General features: G+C 36.5%; 1 protein-coding gene across 1 annotated transcript in view; it reads right to left on the minus strand.

The window, feature by feature from the left end:
* The window catches only part of Snx1 (sorting nexin 1), a 122,374-nt gene that overhangs the window by 2,491 nt on the left and 93,380 nt on the right, over positions 1–26,503 (minus strand). Inside the window, 4 exon segments of the mRNA XM_089094857.1 lie at positions 7,948–8,100; positions 13,070–13,076; positions 14,559–14,754; positions 14,757–14,793. Of these exon segments, the coding sequence (XP_088950983.1) occupies positions 7,948–8,100; positions 13,070–13,076; positions 14,559–14,754; positions 14,757–14,793 (393 nt within the window).

Raw genomic sequence — 26,503 nt, forward strand, 5'->3', positions numbered from 1 at the left:
ATGGATTATAAATAAACTCATATATTACTCTTATTAATTTGTTAATTAATATTAATTTTGAATTAATTTGCATTTTTTCTTTTTTGATTTATTTAGAGTATCATTTAATAAGTCAGTCAATTTTTTTAATTCACATTAATTAATCATTTTACAGTCATTATTATTACATAATGTATTAATAAAAATTCCATGTAAAATATTATTTATATACAACACTATTTGAAATTGGAGTGAGCTATAGAATTTCTCGAGATAGTCAAAAGCAATCAGCAGTATCGAACATTCATACTAGCTTTCTCTAAGCTTTAGGATTTGTACGATTTTTTTTCTTAAATTTTCGTATACCTCAATGTGATCTGTCAATTCTTTGTGGTCTTTATGGATCTACGTATGAATCCAGATTATTTCCAGCATCAAATTGTTAAGATTGACAGTATGTTCAGAAAACACTTCAAAAAGTGTCACAACCTAGGCTATTAAAAGGCAATCGAAACGAAAAAATTCTCGAACGTATAATACAACATTTTAGTCACCGTTTCATTTCGTTAAAAATAAAAAGTCCAAATAAACCATAGCTTTCTTTTCAAAAGGCAACACCACTCTGCCATCAGATTTTTTTCTTTTTGAGCATAGTTGTAACTGGGAGGTAGGATCAGAGGGTTAACACCCTTGGTTAGTACCATATTATCCATGATTTCTATTTTCTGTCAACTATAACATTACTTTATATCAGGCATTGGCTCAGAGACAGGTATGTTATTCTGGTGGTTTGTGTTCAATCGTGGAAATAGTCTTTTACGGCCGAAAAAAAAAAAAACAAGTACGCATTTGTGCGTTATTTTTCTTATTTTAGGTTAAAGCAGGTCAAGCCAACGTTCCCTGGCTACAGCCTTGCACCTTGTATACAGTTATTCTAAGAAAACCGAGGCATAAGCTTTTGCTATCTTTTGAGCAGAAAATTTGGTATTTCTCTTGATACGTCAAGACATAACATATTGATTTTAGGTCAAGGCTGAAAAAAAGATTCTAATCTCATCGCCATGGAATTTTTCATATGTTTTTATGTACATAGCTTACAAAGATGGTTGTTCAATAAAATTTAACTTAAATATCCCCACGATGAAATAATCGATAAATCTTATCCCAAAAATATTTAATGAAATTGAATTGTTTGAGCTTGATTTTTTTAGCTTGAAAATCTAATTAATTCAGTGATTACGAAAGTTTCACAATAGCCTGTAAAGGATTAAAGTAACAGGTGACTTTTCATTCTTACGCAATCTGATACTGCTTTTATTTTTTGAACTGATTTGAATTAATTATGGATAGCTTTGTTTGGCTGACTTAGATTTTTTGGAAGACTTTTTTTTACCTTTTTCTTTGGTAATGTACAATCATGTCCATTGATAATTTCTTTTTTTTTATTATTAAGTGTATGATTTTGGTTTGTGGCCATTTTCTTGGGTACTAAACAGATATGTCCATTGTTCAAGGGTTTGCTCTTTGTTTGGCTGAGTTATGACTGAACCGAAAATTATTTTGAACCCGGTATAAAATTTTGTATTAAGATCGATGATTGGTGGTTTAAGAGCCGAGACAATTGTCAGAAAGGTAGTGTGTATTTTCGCCCACGACGCTCTTTAAAGGCTACTAAAGAGGTATCACACGGTGACCTTGCGATCAGTTCTAGACTAATCAAATGTCAAAAGGACGATGATAACGTTTTAGATTTATGTAAATGATTTGCTACAGCGGCTAAGAGAGACGAGTCCTGCCAATATTCATAATTTATTCGCCGAGTGACATACCTGTTATTGGTGATGGGGTTGCTGCTTCTGTGGTCTCGCATGTGAATGAACTCAATCGAAGAATTGACGGGCTTATCCCGGCAAATGCGAATAAACAGAAAGTATCTGGCTTTACTAGTCCCTATGCACTTCCCAATCGACTCCAGCGTACCGCGAAACCACTCACTTATGCTGTAGTCTTGAAGAACTCTCCCAACTTGTCTTCCACAGAACAGAGGAAGCAATTTGTAGACCGTCTATGTCCGGCTGCTTCGAAAGATATTGAACAGCTAAAGAGTTCTGATCACGAATGGAAAGTTGTATGAAGCACAAATGCTGCCAATTCTATCGCTGAAAGTATAAAACAGTCCCAGCCAAATATAACTGCGTCCGTGAAGTCTCCAGCTTTCTTTGCAATAGTTAAAAGTGTTCCGCAAAAAATAGATGATTCCGAGCTCATGACATGTATTCTTAACTGCTCTAAAGTAGTTCAATGTGGTAGATCTAGGGCACTTAAAGTTGATTTCGAACAGCAACTTCATTTGCGGACATTCCTGGGTGAATATATCAAAATAGGCTACGAAAGACTGACTGCTCAACAATTCATTTCCATGCCAAAAAAGTATTTTAATTGTCACCAAGTTGGTCACAAAGCAGCGGAGTGTAAAAATGTGACCCTCTGTTCAAGATGCGGTTCTTCCGAGCACATCTCACGCCGTGAGAATCCGTGCTCCAAGTCAATCTTCTATATTACTTTTAAGGTTTCTGGCCACACCAGTTACAGCGTAGTGTCCATTTAATCTAGATAGTGAAACAAAAATTTGTAATGCACCCGACAGGCTCTGTACTAAACAGTACCAAGATGCGAGATTTGTTTCATGGAACATAAATGGTAGTTTCTTGAATAAAATACCAGTATTGGAGGGTGTGCTGCTGAATAATCATTTAATATGTATTCAGGAACATTTCCTCACACGCCCTAGTCTTGGTTTATTGGATACGAGTAGAGAGTTTCGTACTTTTTTAGTTCTCGCAAAGCCTGTTCATTCCCGAAGTCGTTCGTCTGTAGGCCTGGCAACTTTAGTTTCAGCGAGTATTCTATCAAGTTTGTTTAGTTCTAGTGATACTTTTCTAGCAGTAATGGTAGGGTCCTGTGTAGTACTAAATTCGAATTTGCCCACTAATTATAAAAATGATGAATCGGAACGATATTTTGCACAAGCCTGTGAGACATTACATGCATGTATTAGACAAGTTCAATAACTTAACATCCCATGTGTTGCTGTTGGGGACTTTAATTGTGATATTAATATTTCTGAATCAGCCGTATCACTCCGCGATTCTATTCTCTGTGGTATTTTTTCTGATGAGGTGATTATGCAATCGTAAACTGAACACTTCACATATATTCACACTTCATTTCATACGTCAAAACTAGACCATGTAGTTACTTCGACTGATATTCCCATTTCTGAGGTTTCCATAATATCTAATTACAAGTTATCATATCACTCCTGAATAACAGCGTCTTTTAAACTCGATTGCACATATAAAGCAAAGAACTGAGATACACCCAATCTTAAACGGTTTTAAAAGATAGACTGGAATATAATTCATTTGCTCCTATATCAAGAAGTTCATGATTCTATTTTACAAAAAAATTCACTTCCCTTTCCCGGTTCTTCAGAAACCTTACCCTATCAATGAAACTGAGATACAATTGCTCTTGATTTTTATTGTGTTAAAATCAATTGATTTTGATTGCACTGATATCAATTGATTTTTAATTGCACTTGATATGAGCCGAAAAAGCAGTGGTTCTAACTATAAAAATACGCATCGGCACACAAGTCCCCGATTGGTAAAAAAAAACTTTCCTAAGCGTGCTCCCATGCACAGCTTTTTTTTTCTAATTGAAAAGATAATGATCGCCCTAGATCGGGTGTTTTGAATGATATTCGGCTCTATTCAAATAAGATTGCAAGTGAGCTAGCTCGTCACCCTGCAAGCATTGTTGACTCATATTCATTTAGGGCTTCTGATTCATCCAATTCCATTTGGAAATACCGAGCTCCACCAAACAATACATCCTCGAATACTCCCTAAGCTTCTTATACCCTCTATCCGAGTGGAAGATACATTTCTCGAATTAATTTGCCGTATCAGATCCTACTTAAGAGTATAAACATGGATCCAAACTTGATGAATTTCTATCTTTTTACCCCAAGTCCCAAAATGTTGCTACAAGTCACGCCATAATAACGGACAGTCTCCAAACTCAAACGGAAAGCTTCGTTTGGTATAGATAATATTATCACATTTCATGTTATCCATGGAGCCCCTTTGCCCATGTCACACCTAGGATTGCTAATGCAGATGACTTTGATAATTTTACATTACCGTCACCTTTCTGAAATGGTGATCTCACTCCTATGCCGAAGAAAGGCATATATAAAATTAATTGTTCGACCTTTAGGCCTATAACAACCACTATTACATTCTGTAAACTCTTTGAGTTGCTTTCTGTTGACGAGTTAAAGGAGAAATATAGCGTCCCGCCATATCTGTTGGGTTTTCAGAATAAAGTAGGGTGTGTTGATGCCCTTAAGTGTTGTAGTTAATGTCTTAATAGAGGCTAAACTGGCCCAGGAAAGTCTTGTTCTAGCAGCAAACAATGTTGGGCGTTCATTTGGCTCATTGGTACACTGAGCCATGCTCCTTCATATGGCAAGAGAGGTGTTCATCCCTCTATTATTCGTACCTTGAAAAATTTATATTCGCGGCTTAAAGTACGCATTAAAACTACAAATTCCTTTAACTTGCCGGTTTCCAATTCATCTAATCTAACACGTGCTCCACAAAACAGACTTTATTGTCTCAGTAGCCCACCGAAGGATTTGAATAGTTTTGTTTCTGTTTATAAAGGTACACGTCAAGGTGCTACCACTTCGCCTACTCTTTTTAACAACGGTTTCTTAGACGCTCAATCAAAATGCTTATCATAATGCATTAAGACAGCAACAAACGTGACACTTGTCTGTGATGCGAACGATGTCCTTAATCTTAGCAGGTTATTACAGCATATCGAAAAAAAACTTTGGCATACTTGAGAGTGAATATTCCAAATTGGGGCTGGAATTAAATTCTGAGAAATCCGAGGTTCTTCTTTTTAATTTGGGTAATTCGGGTCCCACACTGTCAGTCCGACTGGGACGTTCTTTAGGAAAGCTAGTTAAAAAACTTGTTTATCTTTGTATACCAATTGACTTGACTTACTTGACTTAAGTCCCACCCGTCCTTGAAGGTCGTCTTGGGGCCTCTTTCTTCGTAACGGCATGGATGTGCCTTTTGTATGCTTCACGGTCTTCTGTTAGGCAAAGAAGGTCCGAGAGGCGGTGAGGTGCAAAGTTTTCCTTCCACCTTTTTGGGGGACGACCACGAGGACGAGAACCGAGAATTTTTTACAATCGCAAAAACCTTCTTGTATGTATGTAAAAGTTGTGCAGTGTTTTATAGATGTTCTTTATAAATTGTTCTGATAGTAGAAGTGTCTCTTTTTTTTCTTTCTCTTATTCCTTTTTTTGTTGTTTTATCTATGTACTCCGTCTCTGTGTACTTTTGTATTGTATCACAGGATAGAAATAAATAAACAAATAAATATCTTCAAATACGGATAAATTAAAATTCTATGGCGGCTATCTGGACTCAGTGGCAGATCCGCTCAAGCCTGACTTGTTTTTAGTTTAATCTAATTCAGTTGTTGCTTATATTTATATGAATATCTCTAGCTAAAATCATCAAAGTTCCAGACTACGAATCTGTCGAAAAAAACCATCTTTGATATTCCAGCCAGCCACCCATTCCAAAATGATGGATCCACTATAAGTGTAAGAGCTCCGTCCGACTAACTGTAAACGAGCAGTAGATTGCTTAAACTTGAAAATAAATAAAAGAAAAAAAACAAACAAAACAAGTTTTATCAACTGTAAGCAAAAACATAAAACGAACAGAGATTACTCCGTATATGAGGGGGACTGCTCCCTTCTCAATCCCTCGCTCCTTACGCTAAATTTTTAGTGCCTTAAAAAAGCTCCTTATTCCAATTCAACGGCCCTTGTTTTTCAGGGGTCGTTCTTAACGAATTGGAACAAAAGTCAAACTTTAGCGTAAAGAGCGTAGAGTCGAGGAAGGGGCAGCGTCCCTCATGTGGGGAATAACTCTGTTCGTTTTAAGCTTTAATGTTGCTCCTTACTTTCAGTTGAAAAAACGTGTTTTATCAACCGACTTTCTGATCGCTTTTCAAATCATGCCCAGGCCTAACCAAGAGTGTGTTCCAGGTGGAAACTGCAATTTAATTCGTATTTATTTCAGATTTAACACGAATTAACTGCCAACCTGGAACATTTTATTAACTAATGCCTTAATATGCATTGTAATTTATTATTAAAACACGAGTAATTTTAATGAGCAATGAGTGAAATATGAAAAATATGACTTTTGATTACTCATTAATTACTTTATTAATTACTCATTAATTACTATTAGATTGATCATTTGCCTCCATTTTTCCCACTTTGATGATGAATGTACAGAAATTAATTCAGTAAATACGCTAGTTAACGGTATTCACAAAAATTTAATTGAAAATGTAATACGTATTTAATTTTCGATCGTTCCAGTTGTTAATTCGCTCTCACCTGGAACGAAATATTAAATTTTTATTAAATATTATTAACTTTTCGTCGGACCGAGAACACGCCCCAAGATATGATATGGACTACCGGCCCATGAACCCTTTATTCCTTGCAGGAATGGTATTTATCAATAATTGTAAATCCATTCGTAGCGCCCCACTTTTTCCGCTTCTTCTTAAGAATCAAAATATTGGATTGTAAATAAAAATTTTTGATAAAATTTGAAGTTTTATTCAAATTTATGATGAACAGTAATTTTTGTTGAAAAAGTCCTTCCCAATATTTTTTACTACTTAATTTCGGGTGGATGAAGAGGCGTATTATTGTTCATATTGTTGTTATTGTATTGATATTGTTTTTGTTCATATTGTATATTGTTCATATGGATGGGAATTCTGCATGACTTTGATCTTCTACCCTGCTGAAGCTCGTACTTTTGATGAGTAACATCAAACTCAATGAATTTTATATATTTGGAATCAGCCTACAATTTTGATTCTTTTGATGGTAAAAAATTCAATTCTATTAAATGTTATAAAAATTCCCTTTTTTAGAGTTTCGGTTACTATTGGGTCAAGTTGCTCCTTACATACAGTTCGTTACCGTTTTGAAAGATATCTCGGTGAGGTCCAATAACAACATTTGATTACTACAAAATACGCATCTGTTAAAGCAATAATACTGCATTGAAGCTTCAATCCGTTTATCCAGCAAAACCACCAATTCAAACATAAAAAGAAACACACCCAAGAAAACTTCCTGCTCAAAACTGACCCTGAGAAAACTCAATTCCAAAAAACTGGCCTGGGAAACCTCACCCTTAAGAAAAACTCCCCCCGCTAGGATTTGTTCAAGGATTTTTTCCCCCAGGGAAAAATCACTGTGAGGAAACACATCCCAAGAAGAACTTGTTTCTGGAAAAATCGTCTTGGAAGCTCTGCTACTGGAAACCTTCTCTCCAAGATTTAGAAAAATTGCACTCAGGAAACTCACCAGAAGAAGTCTGAAGAAGAAGAACAAGTACTTGCTCCAAAGGGTGTGTTGGTCCTTGAATAAGTGTCCACAAAATTATCCACCGGAGCTTGCCCCCAAAAAATAGCTGGATTCTCCCGATCCTCGTCTCCTGTGGAAAACTTTGATTGAACATCCCCCAAAGAGCCCCCTCCTAAGTTTCTTCGACCACCTCTTCAGTATGAAGTGAACAAGAAAAAACTATGTTTGTCAAATTTTTTTTTCAAATAGTCCAAAACTTGTATCTTAGAATTTGATCTTTTATCAAGGGTGAAATAATTCCAAGGTGGTATTGATTCGTCTACTGTGAGAGCAAGCCTGAAAGAAATTGTTTACCATAGCAAAAAAAATTCGATTCAGTGAAAATCCATTATTGTGATTTTTTTTCTCTTAACTCAGAGGACCTATCCATAGAGGGATGATTTATAAACGATGAAATGAAAAAAAAAACTAACCTTTTGCTGAGATTCTAACAAAGCTTCAAGATAGGATATAAATGCATGCTTGAAATCTTTAATTCGAGATAGCTCAAAACGGTCGAATTCCTGTTTGATTGTGCGTGAAACAGCTTCAAATTCTTCACGTGCTCGCTCAACTTTTACTTCCCACTAGAAAGAAAACACCATTTTTAAAAATTATTCTAAGATGATAAAAATCATTACAAAAGCAAGAGGAAGAGCTAGATATTCTTTTTCTTCTTCTATAACATAAGCTTATTCTTTTTTTTCTATTTCTTATTTACCATATCAGAAAAAACTAGGAGTTGTCATGACCTACGGGTCAACTTTTCATAAAGAGGCAGAATGTTCGTTTTACTGAAATGAGCCTTCATTTGTTCATTTATAGAAATTTCAGTTTCTTACTTTTTATATGTCTGTTTCTCTTTATGTTAGGTTTTAATATATCTCTACACTTTTCCTTGAATGGTTTTATTTTTTTGAAAGAGTTGACTTCAAAAACTTCAGAATAAAATTAAAATTAAATAAAGAATATTAATACTGAAGTAAAAATATAAAACAAGCCCTATTCGCATTTCTTCGTATAGTTCATTTCCTAAACCCACTCTTCTCAATGTAAAAAAGTGTCTGCTTATAATAAAGTTGCAACAAATATAATGTCAAAAATAATCAAACTTTATTTGATAAAAATATATCATTTTTTTAATTACATGTAAAGTGAGCAAGTTAGTCTCTTGATCTCGTAAAGTCTTTTAGATCAGCCCCTATATCCCCTTTGAGCGACAATAGAGCCTAAAAGACGTAGGACTTCAAATATCAAATTCTGCCAAACACGTATTCCCTGATCCCCTAAAACTGTTTCCCCCCTTCATAGCTTTTATCACCCTATCTCAAATCTTATTCATTTTCCGTCACTCTGGTTTCTTTTATAACCACACAAATGAAGTCTGATTCATACATAAATCACAGTTTTTTAAAATAATTTTTACTAGGGTTGCCCACGACCCTTACTTGTATACCAATGTGCAGCTTTTACTAGAAAATGCTCTGAAAGACATACAGCCCTTTCTCGGAACTTCACTATTTTTACTGTTCTGCCAATCTTAAAAGATGAAAGTCCTAAATCGCTGCACAAAACAGGCCAAGACAACAGCGCACGACAAACTTAAGAGTTGAAATATGACACTGAACAGAGCCAGTGGCTCTAGAGCCACTACTGGCGCATAGGGTGTCAAATCGACGATTCAGTTGCTGCGTCTTTTTTTTACGATCCCTGAGTTCCGTATGGCCAAGCAGTATATCAATCCAGTACTACAGGATGAAAACAGAATTATGAAGGGTAAATTAATCATGCACTTCGCAGAGAAATGAACTGCTTGTCGCAAAAATGTATCCTATTGTTGCGAAAACGTAAATTTTTGCTTTAAAACGTATTTGTGTAACTCTAAGGGAAAGCCGATGAAAGTTTTACCACCAAAATAATTTTCATTTTACTTTGAGAGAGATTTTAAATTCATGATTTTGACTTACGAATTCAAGAAATATATGAGAATGCTATAGCATTTAGAGTGCGGCTAGAAAGCGAAAGAAAAAAAAATCCCAAGGAGAGAAAAAGGTTAGGGGTGAGAGCCAATCCAAAAAGCTGCTTAAAGGACTATGCAAACACTTTGGGGCAAAAAGAAACATAGCTATTTTAATTACAGTCGCTTCTCTTTTTAAATTAAACAGAATAGAATTAAATCTAAGTTCAGCTCGCTCAAAAGATTTCTAGTCTTGATGAGCAACGCAGCACAATCAATGGCACTTCTACTTTTTAGCACCACTACAACACTAGAGAATCCGTCAATATTTCCATTCTGTTTTTTTAGGATCTGATCAAATTCAGTGGCACACACCAGACCCTATATAAAAAAAAGAAAAAAAAATGCCATGCCAGAAAAAATGTTGATTTTATCTTGCCTTAAGTAAGCAATTCCCCTTTAATTTTACCTGTAATTCCTTTTTTCCCTTAATTTTGATGTCCTATTTTCTTTTAAACTAAGTTCCCCAAAGCAGTTTTTAGAGTCAGTCAAGATAAATTCTTTTCAACTAAGTCCCCCCAAAACAGTTTTTAAGGTCAGTATAGAAAACCCAACAACATTTGCTCTACGTTTTTATGATCCAATTAAATATAGCCAGAAACAACCGTGATTCCCCTTCAATTTCAGTTTTTAAGGTCATATTTAAACGCTTGACTGCTCCGAAAAAGTGAATATAGAAAGAAAAAAAAAGAAAAGAAAAGAAAAAGAAAAGATCGAAAAAGTATGTCTAATGATCTAGATCAGCCAGACCGTAAATGAGTTTTTGACATATACCATAGGGGCACATATTTGTAGGACTTTTCCCATCTTCGTCCATACCTGGCTCGATTTGGTTGAGCCACTCGCAAACGACCGAGATTCTTGGCTTGCTACAATGACGAAGCTACTGGATGCCAGGGAGAGCGGATATGCTTGATTCCTGCTACAAGTAAGTCAAGTAGTATACTTGTAAACATTTTCCTTTTTTTGTCTTATGTCGGCAATCAGGTTTAAAAATATATTTTGATTCAAAACACAATCTACATATCGTAGTCACCGTGGGCCCACCCCCTCAGAATACTTTTGTGCGAAATTCAGTTAAATTTCCTCCCATAAGCAATTTATTCAGTCTGGGTCGAATGTTGTAAGCCCCCAAAAATTTTAAATAGTTAGTTAAAAATATACTGCTCAAAAGGAAAACCCGTATCTTATTTAAACCTAAGAAACACTTATAGAAATAGGTAAAACATTTCTTAAAAATCATGTTCTGTTTTTTGTCTGCCTTCAAGTATTTACGAAAAAATTCCTATTTGTCAACAAACATTACTTATTTTCATGGCCAACTCCCCTAAAGTTGGTTATTGCCTTCTCGTGAAAAGTTTAACATTTTTCTACATACACACGGGGACCGCGATATCAAGTCTAAATTTCCAACGAAGATATCATCCATCTATTGTATTCCATGATAAAAGCTAGTTCGATTAAGCAAACATTGATCAGACATAAACTTCATTTTGAACATTGTTTAGGGAGAATGAAGGGAAATAGCCCATTTGGGATACTAACTTTCTAGTTCTCGTATTATAGGCTACTTTCGAGATGGAAAAGTAACTCAATTTCAATTTCTAGTTTCCATCACTATAACAGCCCCAGCAGCAGTTTAACGGAAGAACATATAATGAAGAGTGGATCATGTCTTGTTTGTAGCAATGCAAGATTAGATGAGTTCCCACCAATTGGGCTGTAATTTGGACATCAAATTTATCATATTCTTAAGGCCGAAAACCTACTTTCCATAATTGGCAAGTGTCCGTAATACCCAGACAAGCACTAATCCGAAAGATCATGTTGGACTTTGGATACTCACAAGAGAGAAAACGTTTTGTTCTTTGTTATTGTAGCCTGGAGCCTAAAGCTAAGCGAGTATATCCCATCACAGAGATTGCATGTAGTTTAGCCTATATGTTGAGGAATTTCATGCGTAGCATGGTAAGTAGCCTATAGCTTGTTTTGACTCACGGCTGAGGGATCGACTTACGGAGTTTTATGGAAGTTTTTTTCTTCTTTTTTTGGGGGGGGGGGGGGTGGTGACTTCGGATTTCGGGTTTAGGGGAAAAGGGCAGTGTTTTTTCTCTGGTCCACACGAAAGAGTACACTCGACGTTTTTTTCTTCTTTGGTATACCTGACAGATCGTAAATCAATCAAGATGATGTACGTGGAACGCAGTTAGATGTCACTCTCTTATACTAAAATGAAATAAAGGTTAAGATAGAAAGACTAAACTTTACAAATGAAGAATGATAGATTCCCAAGGGTTGTACTTTTACCCATCCATGTGGGGAAAGCAAAAGCAGGCAAGAGATCAAACAGTGGGGTGTCAAGATGTGGTGGAAACTTCATGAGAGGCAGTAAAGAGTGGATATTTCAGTAAATTGGCCTTAAAGAGGAGTGTGCACAGCTGTGTTGAGCCTCAGGCCGCTTGGTGCTGCCATAAGTCACAAAAAGTGGTAGTAGTAGTCCAACAGACTCTTTAGCCAGTAAAATGTAAAACGATGTTCAGGGCCGGGTAGTTTTTATAAGATTCTGTAGTCAAATTTGAATCTTCTTAGCCCGTTGGTGGGGGAACTAGCCTGATTAGAATGCTTGTTTATCAGTGTATGTATTGTAAAGCCGATAATGTTTGATTGTTAGGACACCACAGATATAGACAAAAAGAATAGAGGCCGGACTATAGCAAGTTTTCGTTATTTATTCCATTAAAGAAAATTAGCGTGTCTTCTGGTTAACGGCGAAATCTGACCGGAAATTTTGTAAAATGTGGCCTATTTTTATATCTGCGGTTAGGAAAAAGGCGAACTACTGTAAATTGTATTTAAATTCCAACGAGGATAAAATTGTTCTTGATACTTATTCTCTTTTTTTGTTCCACAACTAGCAGTGGTTCCGGGTTAATGGCAAAATCCGTCTTCGAAATTCTGTAACATCTGCCCCCTGTTCTCTTTTTCTATCTCTATGGTTATGACACAAATGAACACAAATTTGTCTTCGAAATTCTGTAACATCTGCCCCCTGTTCTCTTTTCTATCTCTATGGTTATGACACAAATGAACGATCGTACATACTATTTAAATTCTTTCGAGGACAAAATGGTTTTTGATACTTATTCCGTTCTTGCTTTCCAAAATTAGACGTGGGTCCAGGTTAACGGCGAAATCTGGCCTCAAAATTTTGTGACATCTGCCCATATTGTTTTTGCTATCTCTATGATTGTGACGGAAGTGATTATTGTGTTTAAATTGCGAAAAGGACAAAACCGTTTTCAACTGTTTTCCCCATTCTTTCCTTCCAAAATGAAGCATGGATCCTGGTTTACTGCGAAATTTGAGCGTAGAAATTCTGTAACATCTACCCTTTATTCTTTTTTCATCTCTACTGTTGCGACGAAAGCAATTTACTATACACTGTCTGTAAATTCCGACAAGGACAAAAGTTTTCGCCGTTTATTCCCTTCGTCCACTCCAAACATGGGCGCTGGTCCGGATTAACGGCGAAATCTGACCTCGAGACTCTGTAACATTTGCCCCTGTTTTTTCTATGTCTATGGTTAGGGCACAAATGAGCTAATGTACTTCGTCTTTAAATTCCTACGAGACCAAATTGGTTTTTGATACTTATCCCCTTCTTTCATTCCAGAACTAGACGTGGGTCCGGGTTCACGACAAAATCTGGCCTCAAAATTCAGCAACATCTGCCCCTATTCTTTTTGCTATCACTATGGTCACGACAAAAAGTGATTATTGTAGATTGTATTTAAATTCCAAAAGGACAAAACCGTTTCCATCTATTTCCCCCTTCTGTCACTCCAAACAAAGGCATGGGTCCTGATTAACCACGAAATCTGACCCAACAAAATCTAAAAAACCTACCCTTTATTTTATTTTCTATCTTTGCGCTTATGACAAAAGTTAAACATTGTATATTGTGTTTAAGTCCGAACGCGGACGAAATACCTCATGTTATATTTAAATTATCCAGCATCCATTCTTATCCTTAGCACGGACTTGGTTTCTTCCAAATAAAGTATTTTTTTGTTGGCTATGGCCTAATAAAATTACTAAGATAGGAGGGTATTGTCCTCTCGAAACCCGAAGATTTATACGATGCATGTCAAAAAAAAACGATTCTTCAAAAAATGGTATTATTCTGCAGTCTTTAATTCAAGATAAAACGAAAAAACAAGAATAAAAATTGAAAACAAGCATATTTTGCTTTTCCTTCTAGTTCTTGCTAGAATCAAAAACAAATTAGTAAGAATCAAAACTTACAGAAACGTTAACTAGCTTTTATTTCAGAAAACTCCCAATGTAGGTCGATGGATCTGCTTTTTTTTGCTTTTTTTTAATTTATGGATCAAAAAAGAGAAAAGAAAAAAAGACCAAAACTAAAATCTACTCAGAGTGTCAAGGAGAAAAAAAGAAACAAATAGAAGAAGTATACTTCAGAGAAATATACTTCAGCTTCTATTTCACGCCAATTCAGAACGTATATCGAACTATACATCGAACATTGTTATAATGAAAATTGACACTAAAACAAACCTCACTGAGGTCTCTAGGGCCAGAGCTGTTGATTGACGGGTGTAGTATTTGTTATGTATTAAAAAAAATTATTTAAATAATAAAAAAAATAATAAGTAGGCTAACGACCAGAAACTTAAAATTAGATGGATATGGGTTTGCTCACTATTGCGAAGTATCTTGCAAGTACATTAATCTGTATTTTTCGGCATTTTCCCCTCAGCTGAGGGCAGTAAAAGATTATCCCCTGCCCCCCGTCAAACAATAGAGGAGAATGACAAGAATTAACATGAATTAAGGCTTTTATGGAAAACGATTAAGATGATAGGTTTTCTCCCATCTTTTATCGACATTACAAAACTTGTACGTAAACAAAACTTGTAATAAACAAAAAAGTAAAAGAAAGAAAATCCCTGCAACACATATGGACCGACAGAATAAGACGTGAAATTAAATTTAAAATCTGTTTACCTCAAGTATATGTCATCGCGAGCAGATCCTGCACGTTCTGTACGTCCAGCAGAATCTAATTTTTCAGCACTTTCCCTCTTTTTCACCAGCATTCCTTGAGCGTGCTGCCAAGTTTGATATGCTTTGACTCTTTCATGAAAAGTATCTTTGACAGCTCCAATTAGGCCAATGTAGTCTTTCAAAAATTCACATATAAGAAATCTGCATGGACCTGTTCCATATGAATGCCCTGAATCTAGAAAGTTACGTTTTATTTAGTTTAAACTTTAGCAATCGAAATTTCAATATGGATGGCCCAATTGGGTTGTGTGTTTTTGGGGAGGGACAAAAATTTTTTGATAAAAAAAAGGGGATTTTGGTTTAAAAGTAAGAAAAAATTTGGAGAACTGGTCAAGGATCTGTGTAAAGCTGGTGATTGTAAAAAAGAGAAAAAAGATAAATATTCTCAAAATCTGAAGTAGGAATCTCATCAGAACCGACACAACGAGGTGGAATCTAAAAAAAAATCCGACATTGTTCCATTAATTTATGCAGAAACGTATCAATGAGGACCAAAACTCCAAATTATCGCGATTTTCTGGACCCTTCTTATTTGAATCTTCAAATAAAACTAGTTTTTATCATCGGCCTTCTCCTAAAACAATTCTTGCATACTCGCTCACTTATAATTCATGCCTTAACCAAGATACTTCAGTAGTTGCTGAAAGGTTATAAGATATCTAATTTCCTTTCACAGGAACTTCGAATCAAATCAACCTAGCTTAGATTTCGCTAACTGTACTCTACTTCTGAGTACTACTAAGTCATATTCCCAGTAGGGGCCTCCCCCAGGCCACTCAGCGCGTCCCAGGTGGCAGATGCGGGAACATCTTGCAGATATTCAGGGTTCCTCCAGGTAGAGGAGCCGACCAAGGGTTTACTCAGTCTCTGGGGGGTCATAAATTAAGATGGAGGGGGGGGGAGGGAAGATTCCTCGAATGTGCACTGGGCAGGGCCCATCAGTGTATGAATATGTCCAACCAGCAACAAACCACCTCCCAATAATGGCATAAATTGTTGGTGGTGCAGGTCACCAGAAAGGCGCATTATCGATATTGAATATGGTCGGCCCCTGCTAGGTATGGCAAACAGAGGCTTATCGCTGTCCTGAAGTTAGCTAAGAAACCTTCTTTCTTCTTCAAACCAAATGATGAAATACAAATGATCAAGAAAGAGTTCTAGTGCTACCGCGCCCGGGGTAACCGACGAGGGTCATGAGATGATAACTACTGCGTCCGGGGTAATCAACAATGACCATATGAAGACAGCTACCGCGCCTGAGGCAACCGACGATTGGACAACAGAGAATCCCGGAAATGAATATATTTTAACAACCTTGACAACTCCGACCCTGGAGGCTATGTTATCCCTGAAATCTTTTTATCTATTCGAACCCTGAACGTTAGGATGCTTGCAAAACAACGCAAAATAGATTTAATTCTCCATGAATTGAACCAATATAAATGAGATATCGTGGGACTCCCAGAAACACACCGATCTACCACTGGCGAAGAAAGGACCGGCCAATGCTAACCTGTAGTCATGTCTGGAAGAACCAATGGTGTCCATCACCAAATTGTGGGCTTTTTGATGTCTACTAGGGCACGAAGATCCCCAAGATTTCCACAACACCTGTGCCAGAACGGCTGATTATCATACGAATAAAAGGATCGCCAATCGCCCTCACGATCATCCAAGTCTACGCCCAGACTCCAGTAAGCCAGATCACTTCTACCTTCATTTACAAATCGTAGCGGACGCAGTACTGAAGAAATACCTCATCCTTGTCATTGGTGACTTTAATGCTATTGTTGGAACTACTATTGCTGGGAATGAGGATGCCATGGGTAAATTTGGCATTGAAAATTTAACAAGAGCAGAGAACGCCTTATTGAGTTCTGCAGAAATAACGACATGACCATTATTAACACTCTCTTGCAACACAGAGAACGCCAAAAGGCGACATGGGCCTCGCCGGATGGAAAAACCCGTAATCTTATTGACTACGTGCTCGTCAGTAGACAGTGGAAATTATCCATGCTAACCAAGATAGACTCTTACCCTTGCTGGTGTTGATTTTGACAGCATCCTTTCCCTGGTCGCGTTTGAACTGAATATACGTCTTTAAATTGCCCGCAGGCCTGAAAAAGAGATCCACTCGTTTCAGCACTCATCTCCTCCAAGATTCTCAAATCCGCCAAACCTACATCTGTGAACTGTCTACCCAAATATCAGATCTTCTCTCATATACCACTTCAACTGTATCTTAACAGGATATTGACAAACTAGTCACCCACTCCTCTACAGTCATCGGCAACGTCACGATTTGTTTTAGGAAGCAAAAGGGACAATAAAAAGCCCAAGATAACCGACGAAATTACTGTATTATGTGTTGAGAAGCGCAAACACAACAAAAAGTCAAACAGAGAGTGAGAAGAGAGAGGAGGGACAAAAATAAGCAGTTGAAGCGTGTTGTAGAAAAACCTACCCGTAGAGCCCATCGTGCTTGCATAAGGGACAGATGCAAACAGTGTGTGCATGATTTCAAGAAAAGTGACTCACACTTCATGTACAAGAGAGTTGACGAGCTAGCATGCAAGAAAAATCTCAATTTCTCCACACTGCTAGATAAAAACGGCTCCTAGAAGGTATCCGTTCGAGATAGGTGGAGTATTTCAAAGAAAATCTTAATCCTAATATCCTTCCAAACCCAGCCGTCCCTGACCTCTTTCCTGTTAAAGTCTCAGACCCCAGACCACTTCCCCTCCGCTCTGAAGTTTAAGACGCCATCCGAGCACCCTGGACCAGAACCCTGAAAGCCGTGGAATAGCAGCAGAACTCCTGAAAGTCCAGTGTGAACCACCTATAGATCTTTTCCACAGGATCGCATTTGCTGCCTGGCAAGAACAACATTTCCCGACTTCTTGGTACGAGGCTACAATTGTTCCACTACATAAGAATTGGGGTCAAAGGCAATATGTGATAATTACTGTCCTATTAACCTGAAAAGTCAAACCGCCAAAATTCTCCCCAGTATTATACTTCAAATTAGAGCCGGGTCTTCCTCAGTCATTCAAGAATACTAAGTCGGTTTTCGCCCCAGGAGATCGACCGCTGACCAAATTATCCATCTGCGGCAGATTTTAGAGCCTCTAAAGATTTAAGAACTCTGGCATATCTTCCTCAATTACAGAATTCCACGAGACCTAGTCGACCTTGTCAAAGATATGCACGCTAATTTAGGAGTCGTGTCATGACTAGTGAAGATCTCAATAACAGCTTCCAAAGGTCCGCAGGAGTCCTTCAAGGATGCCTCTTGTCCCGGAACTGTTTAACCTCTTCCTCACAGCAGTTTTATCCCTGGTGCAAACAACTTGTGGCGTACACTTAAGGAGTGTCCTGACAGACTAGCTAGCTTATGCTGATGACATTGACGAAATGGCCGAAACGCCTGAAGACCAACAAGTCGTTACTAACGAAGCCCTTAAAGCGACTAGCTCTTTTTCAATGATCATAAATGCATCCAAAACCAAGGCTATGTGCTGCTCACGAAAGCCACAGGATACAATTAAGTCAGACATAAAACATGAAAACAGAAGTATCGAGTGGGTTAAAGAGTTCCAATACCTTGGCAGTATCATAACCAATGACAACAACCACTCCAAAGACATAAAAAGATGGCTCGCCCTCGGGAGTTCCAGCTTCAAAGCCCTTATGCCCATATGGCAAAACAAGGACTTATCTTTACGACATATGACACGACTTTTTGATAAGATGATTATCCCCAGTCGACCAGTGTCGACTCGCAGCGTTTGAAACTGAAGGTCCCCATCGCACTGCTGGTACTACTTGTCTAAAACGAATCTCAAACGTCGAACTCGTTGAGTGTCCCGAAATGAAATCAACAATTCTCACCAAGATCCAACTCCAGCAACTTTTTTGGCTCGGCAACGTAAATCGAGTGAGTCAGTCCTGTCGACCAAAAATCATCTTTGAAGGCCAAATTCACGGTTCTCACCCTCGTACCCCCCCCAAGAGTTGGAAGGAAAATCTTGCGCCTCATCACCTTTCCGACCTTCTTCGCCTAGCAGAAGACTGTGAGGCATACAGAAGGTATATCCGTACCATTACGAAGAAAGAGGCCCCGAGACGACCTCCAAGGATGGATGGGAGGGGGGTCAAGTCAGGCACTCTACTCTACTCTAATAGTTGAAAATTATCTTACTTATCATAGCCAACTGGCTTTGCAATTGCTTTTCGATTTAAACAATTAAAGTCAAAGGAAAGGGATTATATGTGGGTAATTCAAATTCAGAAACGCACATAAAAAAAACTATTTCCTTCCCAGGATTGACTTTAATTCTGAATCTCTTAATTTTTACTGTTAAATGATATTTCTTCTGCTGAAAACTTCTAAGATTACGTTTACCTGCCTAATTTGGTCCTTCTTGTTCTAGGCCAAAGAGGAACTTCAGTTAGATCAATTTAAGTGGCCTTCCTGGATCAACTGGTGATTATATGCTTAATTTTATGCTAAAATTGTGATCAGGATTCCATAAAATTGCGTTTACTTGCGTAACCTGGTCTCTCTCTATTTCTTTATTCATGGGTCAACTTAAGATTTCGGTTAAGTCATCTTTGAGTGGCATTTCTACACCCAGCTCGCTAATTGTGACTATCTGACTACTTTATACTGACACTATGATCAGGCATAAACGAAGGCCTGTTGTTGCATGTATTGAGGGGGGGGGGGGCAGAAAATTTCCACCCTGAAAGACTCTGATTTTACAATTTCCATCATAAATAATTCTTATGGTTTTTGCTGTTTTATGAATTGACAAGGTAAGCTTAAAATCGTGGTTTGGGTATAGAATATTAGATTGAAACCTACAGCAGCCTTATAAATTTTATACTTTCACTTTTTATAGCATAAACTTCAACCTAAGTTTGGAAAAATAAATTTTCAAAGATTGGTGCAGTACCTGTATTTACTCTTCTTCTTAGTTGGTTGAGGAACGCTGTTTCTCCAGAAAACAAATGTAGTTCCTACGCTTTCTCTCAAGACTAAGACCAGTAAAAATAAAATGAAGCAAAAATGAGGTTATAACTTTCAGGATCACGAAATATAGATGGTGAAATAAATTAAAAAGAAAACAATCTCCACTGTTTACAAAGATAAAGAATATCTAATCAAAGTAAGGTAAAATATTTTTCTACTTTCGCATTCAGCCGCGATTTGACACTTCAAAAAAAAAAAAAAACCTGTACTTTTAGACCAAATTTTTCAAGAGATACTATATTGTTGTTAGTATTTACTAATTAATCAGTTTCTTCCCGGAAGAAACTAATTAAAGTTTCAATTAAAATTGAAAATCAAGTATTTTGCAGTAGACATATATATATATATATATATATATATATATATATATATATATACATATATTTAGGTGGATTTTACCCAAATAGACGATTCAGCTATTGGCTAATAGAATTGTTAGGCTAAGAGTATATATATATATATATATATATATATATATATATATATATATATATATATATATATATATATATATATATATATATATATATATATATATATATATATATATATATATATATATATATATATATATATATATATATACATATATATATATATATATATAAAATATATATATACATATATATATATATATATATATATATATATATATATATATATATATATATATATATATATATATATATATATATATATATATATATATATATATATATATAAAATATATATGTATATATTTATTTATATATATATATATATATATATATATATATATATATATATATATATATATATATATATATATATATATATATATATATATATATATATATATATATATATATATATATATATATATATATATATATATATATATATTCCTAGCCTTATTGACTTAGTCTTCCTAACATTAATTTTCAAACCAATTCTAGCACCCTGAACTCGCCAAAACCTCTAAAACTCCATCTCATTTTGCTCACACTTTCATCTAAGATGCTTAAATCATCAGCATAATCCAAGTCCAGGAGACTTTTTCCTCCCCATTTGATACCGTGGTCTCCTATTGCCTTTCCTGTGCTCCTTAAAACAAAGTCCATCGAAATAATCCATATAAAGGGGGATAGAACACAGCCCTACTTAACTCCTGATTTAATACAAAACCAGCTGCTAACCTCATTTCCTACCTTAACCGCAGCAGTGTTATTCTCGTACATAGCACTAATCATTTTAATATATTTGTCTGGTATACCATACAAGGATAAAACCTTTACTAAAGCTCTTCTATCAACAGAATCGAATGCTTGCTCGTAATCTATAAAACTAAGGACCAAAGGTGTTTGAAAAGTCAGGCACTTCTCAATTATTAGCCTAAGAGTGGAAATTTGGTCGACACATCCTCTACCTTTTCTAAAACCGTACTGCTCTTCTCTTAAAACTTTGTCTGCGGCATCTCTCAGTCTATAAAGTATTACATTGCTAAGTAGTTAACTACCTAGAGAGAGCAGCCTAATGCCTCGGTAGTTAACAAGATCGCTTTTATCACCTTTCTTATAAAATGACTTAATTAATGTTTTCCTAAAATCGTTGAGTGATTCCCCTTTTTCAAAAATCATATTCATAATCTTCAATAACTTAATTCTAAACCTCAGAGCCACCATATTTAAGAAACTCATTTACTACCCTATCAGCACCTGGAGCCTTATTATTCTTTAATCCTTTTAGTACTGTTGCTAATTTCTCCTCACAAAACAAATCTTCCTTCACATCCGAAGTATCACAAACTTTTTCATTTTCCTCTATATTTTTTCCTGCAACTCTAACCCGCATAAGCAAGTTCTCAAAATGTTCGGCCCATCTCTCTTTAGTTTTTTCCTTATCGCTAATTGCGACCCCATTCCTATCTTTAACTGGGACAAGTCCGGATTGACTACTCCCTCTCAATTTGTTAATGCACCAGTACAGTAATTTACTCTTATGCCGTCTAGCTGTATCTTCCAGATCTTCAGCAATTTTATCCATGGCCTCCTCTTCACGCCTTCTTAATTCATATTTTAATGCTTTCTCCACTTTCTTTACATTCCTTTTGTTTTCATACGATCTATGACTCAGATAATTCTTGTACAAGTCCTTTCTCCTTTCTATTAAACATAAAGCTTTTTCACTAATATTATTAGCTGCAGTTCTAGCTTTCTCCCCAATGCACCTTCAGCAAACTTCACAAATTATTTTTCTAAAATTATTCCAACCATCTTCCACATTATCAAATTTTAAACTCTCAAGTTTAGTATTCAACTGTTCCTGGAAATTTTCTCTCAAATTCTCATCCTGGAGTCTACCAGTATCATAGCTTCCCGGGATGTAGTTACCCTTCCGATATTTCAGTTTTGAATTAACCCTTGACACTACTAGATGGTGGTCTTTACTTTTAACATCAATAACAGCACTCCTATATACCCTAGTATCTTGTATTGATCCTGCCAGTCTTCGGTTTACTATAACATAATCAACAAGGTTTGCTGTCTTACCATCACGTTAATACCATGTTAACTTATGAGCCATTTTATGACCAAACACCGTATTGGTTATAACTAGATTGTTATACCTGCGAAATTGCAAAAGTCTGTATCCATTACTGTTTTCTTTTCCTACACCAAATTTACCTAGGCTGGGATACCATCTATCCCTTTTTCTACCAACATGGGCGTTAAAATCTCCCAGTAATAACATCATATTTCTACCTGGGACCTTGTCTATTTGCTCCTGTAACTGTAAGTAAAATTCATCTGAGTCCCTAGTATCTCCGTCAGTCGGTTCTACAGGGGCGTATACTGCTATAACTGATACCCTGAACTTTCTAGTCATAAAATGAGCAATTAGTATTCTATTATTAATACCTTCCCAGCCTAAACAAGACTTAGCAGCTTCCTTATTCATCATGGGCCCTACTCCCTGTCTATGTACCCTATCCTTCCTGCCTGAGTAAACAAATTCTATATCACCTAATTTCAAGCTTCCTACTCCTGGGGTATGAGTGCCTGAAATTCCGAATAAATCCAGTTTGAATCGTCTGAATTCGTCAGTCAAAATGTCGATAATATATTCATTTTTTAATTTTGTAACATTCCAAGTTCTAATTTTCATGATCTTTAAATCATTGAAACTCTTTTCGCCTCAGGAAGATCAATGATCCCAGATAGCAGTGCAGGACGGGGATCACATATCTTCTCAAGTATACACCGAACTGTTTATGCCGGCTTAGAACCGGACAGCAAGAAATCCCTGGAACCTCCAGTATGAATGGAGGCCTTGTGCATTCTTGGGCCCATCTTGGTGACAATATGGTTTTCAGCACTTGGCAATGCTCTTCTATCAACAAGATTCGAAATCCTGCACAGACAATTTCAAGCTTATTACCTCCAACTCATTATATATTCATGCCTACAAATATTATGCTACTACGGGGAGGCAACCCATAATAGATTATTTGAAAAAAACTACGTTTTCTAAAGAGTTAAAGAGGCTGAGTTACAAGGTCGAACCTTAAAACGTACAGGGATTAGGAGGCACGAGCCGGGGCCGCCGCCCCCCAAACCCCAGCTTTCGCAGCCTTTAAATAAAAAAAAAAAAAAAAAAATTTAACTGAAAGTAAGGAGCGACATTAAAACTTAAAACGAACAGAAATTATTCCGTATATGAAAGAGACTGTGCCCTCCTCAACGCCTCGCTCTTTACGCTAAAGTTTGACTTTCTCACAACTCTTTTTTTAAACAATAAAAACTTTAGCGTAAAGAGCCAGGCGTTGAGTAGGGCACAGCCTCTTTCATATACGGAATAATTTCAGTTCGTTTTAAGATTTAATGTCGCTCCTTACTTTCAGTTTAATTTTTTTTTTCTTTTCTTGATGAAATGCATATTGTATATTAGTGATACAACTTATAGCATTAATTGTGCTTTTATCATCACACATAACGAAGGCCAGGAATCCAAAACAGTTGCATAGGAAACTATGTTCAAGATGCCACACAATCACGACTTGATCAACTTCCATAATCAAATACTTTTAGCAAAAAGAGTACTCTAGACCTTCTACAGAGTAATGCGTTCCGTCTGCCGCTCTGTCTCCAGGGAAATCAGCATGATGGCTGACTATGGCTAGACTATTTTTATCAATATGGCATGCAATTGACCCATAGCAACACACCCTTCATGAATAATTCTTATAGCTCCCCTTTTTCTTGTCATGCTAGGCATTTCTTGTCATGATTTACAGTAAAATTTTGTTTATACTTTAGTGCAGTGAGAGAGCGAGGTATTGAGGAGGGGATGATCCCCCTAATATATGTACTAATTTCTATACGTTTTAAGTCTTAATGTTGCTCACTAATTTCAGTTGAAAAAAACTGTCTTTTATTCATTTAATTTCTGATCGTTTTTTAGATAATGCCGGGAAACCTAGCTCCACCTCCACATAAAAACCCCTCCCAACGGAAAAATCCTCTAGACAATCCACTCCCGGTGAAATTTTACCCCAGACAATTACCCTTCAAATCTCAACACGTAAATTTGAGTTGGCAAAGAGAAAGTAAGACAAATAAAAAGAATTTCGTATAAGAATTTGTGTCAAATTCCGAATTCCCCCAGTGTAAAATCTCTCCTGAAAAGTTCATCCCCAGAAACCTCCCTCCTCGTGTAAAATTATCCCCGTGAAAAATCTCCCCATCAGAAATCCCCCCCACCCGAAAAATGTACGCAAACTTCCCAATAACAAATACTATAAGTAAACAATGGACGAATTTAAAGACCTTTCCCTAGTGATCGTATCGAACTAACGGTCCAAGAAGATCGGGAGAGGGTGTATTCAAACGGAAATTAGAAGTTCTAGTGCCCTTTTTAAGTGACCAAAAAGATTTGATAGCAACTGGCCCCTCTCCCACGCCCATTTTCCCCCTAAGTTATCCGATCAAAATTTTTCAATAGTCATTTTGTTCAGTATAGTTGAAAGATCCAATAACTATGTCTTTAGGGGTACAATGATCCCCCGCAGTCCGCGGGGAGTGGTCCATAAGTTATGAAATTTGCCCATTGTTTACGTATAGTTTTTGTTATTGGGAAATATACAGACACTTTTTCGGGGGGATTTCGTGTAGACGGTGGGTTTCCATAGAGATATTTTTTCTGGGAGGGGGGGAATTTCCGGAAAGTGAATTTTCCTGGGGAAATTTTGCAGTGGGGGGATCTGATAAATTTCCATGCGAAATTCTTATTAATCGTCTTACTTTCTCTTAGCCAACTCATTTTCGCATGTGAAAATCTTCCGGGGGAATTATCCGGGGGCTATTTCCGCGTGTTTTGATTTCTGGGAAAAAATTTCCACAAAAGGGGGCATTTCCGGAGTGATCGTCGAAACGATTAGAAATAGAAGTCTTTTTCAAATGAAAAAAATGCTAATTATACTTTTGTCAGGCTGAATTATCCGCAAAAAATTGACGGGGGGGAAGGGGATTTTCAGCGAGAAAGGAAGTGTCTGGAGGGAGTTTGACGAGGGGGATGTGCATTTTCCGCAGGATGAAATTTCCACGGAGTTTCCTGTGGGGGGGGGGATATTTCATTGAGGTTGAGCCAAATTTCCGGGGATTATTTGTAAAACGATCAGATATTAAATATAAAAAAAACAATCTTTTTAGACTTAAAGTAAGGAGCAACACTAAAACTCAAAAAGAACAGAAATTATTCTGAAATGAAGGGTTGACCCTTCTGGGTCAATTGGGACTGTTTGTCCCAATTTTTTAGGAATGGCTGCTGAAACACAGGGGCCGTTTATTTAGAATAGGAAGCCTTTTTTTAAGTTCTAAAAGCTTTAGCGTAAAGAGCAAGGTAATGAGGAGGGAGCAGCCCTTCGTATACGGAATAATTATACGGAGCAATGTTCAGTTAAAGTATCATTGTTGCTCTTTATTTTCATTTGATTTTTTTTTCAATTCATGTAAAGAAATGGCAGATCCATGTAAGAAAATAAGCACCGACTTCAAATTATAAAGAATAGGCATTGACTTCAAGATGAAATGTCTGCAAGCAAGATGATATTGTTAAAGCCCATTCACAATGAAATTTTTATTAAAATTAAGATTTAGTTAGCGTCTAGAACTGGATCAATCTAAAACTGAAGTTCAATCGATTTGAACTTAGTTAAGGTCAAGCTAATGAGTACACTGAACATTAACTATTTCTTATGCGAGGGCAGGCGGCTCCCTCTTCAGCCCCCCACTCTTTACGCTTTTTTTATAGTACTTTATTGAAAACATTTATGAATGCAGTAAATGGAGTTAATGTGTAATTGCAAGTGTTTTATTTACCAATTGCCTTTTCAAACATTTGAACTGTAAAATATGATTGTTCGAAGAGACGGCAAATCAATAAGCTGTTCTATTTTTGAGGTATTGTAAAAGATTTTTATTTTATTCCCATTGCCCTTGTGTTTGAGCAGTGCTTCTTAAAGCATTGAGGGAAAAGTCAAACTTTATAGCGTAAATAGTAAGGGGCTGAGGGGGGGGGGGTGTGCCCCTAACATATATGTAGTAATTTCCGTTCGTTTCCCTTTTAGTATTACTCTTATTTCAATGCCATTTTCTTGCCATTCAGGCCTGGCAAGATATACAACTTTCATTCAATTCTATTCACCATCAGTTTTTTATATCCTTTTTTAAATGTATTGCTTATACATAATCTTCAATGTCAAACCATTAATTACTTTATTATTTCAGCTTATTTGAAAAATCATAATAAAGAAATTTGTTCATTCATACATTCTTTTTAACATTAATTTTCAAGGCATTTACTATTTTAC

The sequence above is a fragment of the Artemia sp. Qi Xiang Cuo genome, chromosome 9 (assembly GCF_049724085.1).
Source record: "Artemia sp. Qi Xiang Cuo chromosome 9, ASM4972408v1, whole genome shotgun sequence".
Classification (NCBI taxonomy): domain Eukaryota; kingdom Metazoa; phylum Arthropoda; class Branchiopoda; order Anostraca; family Artemiidae; genus Artemia; species Artemia sp. Qi Xiang Cuo.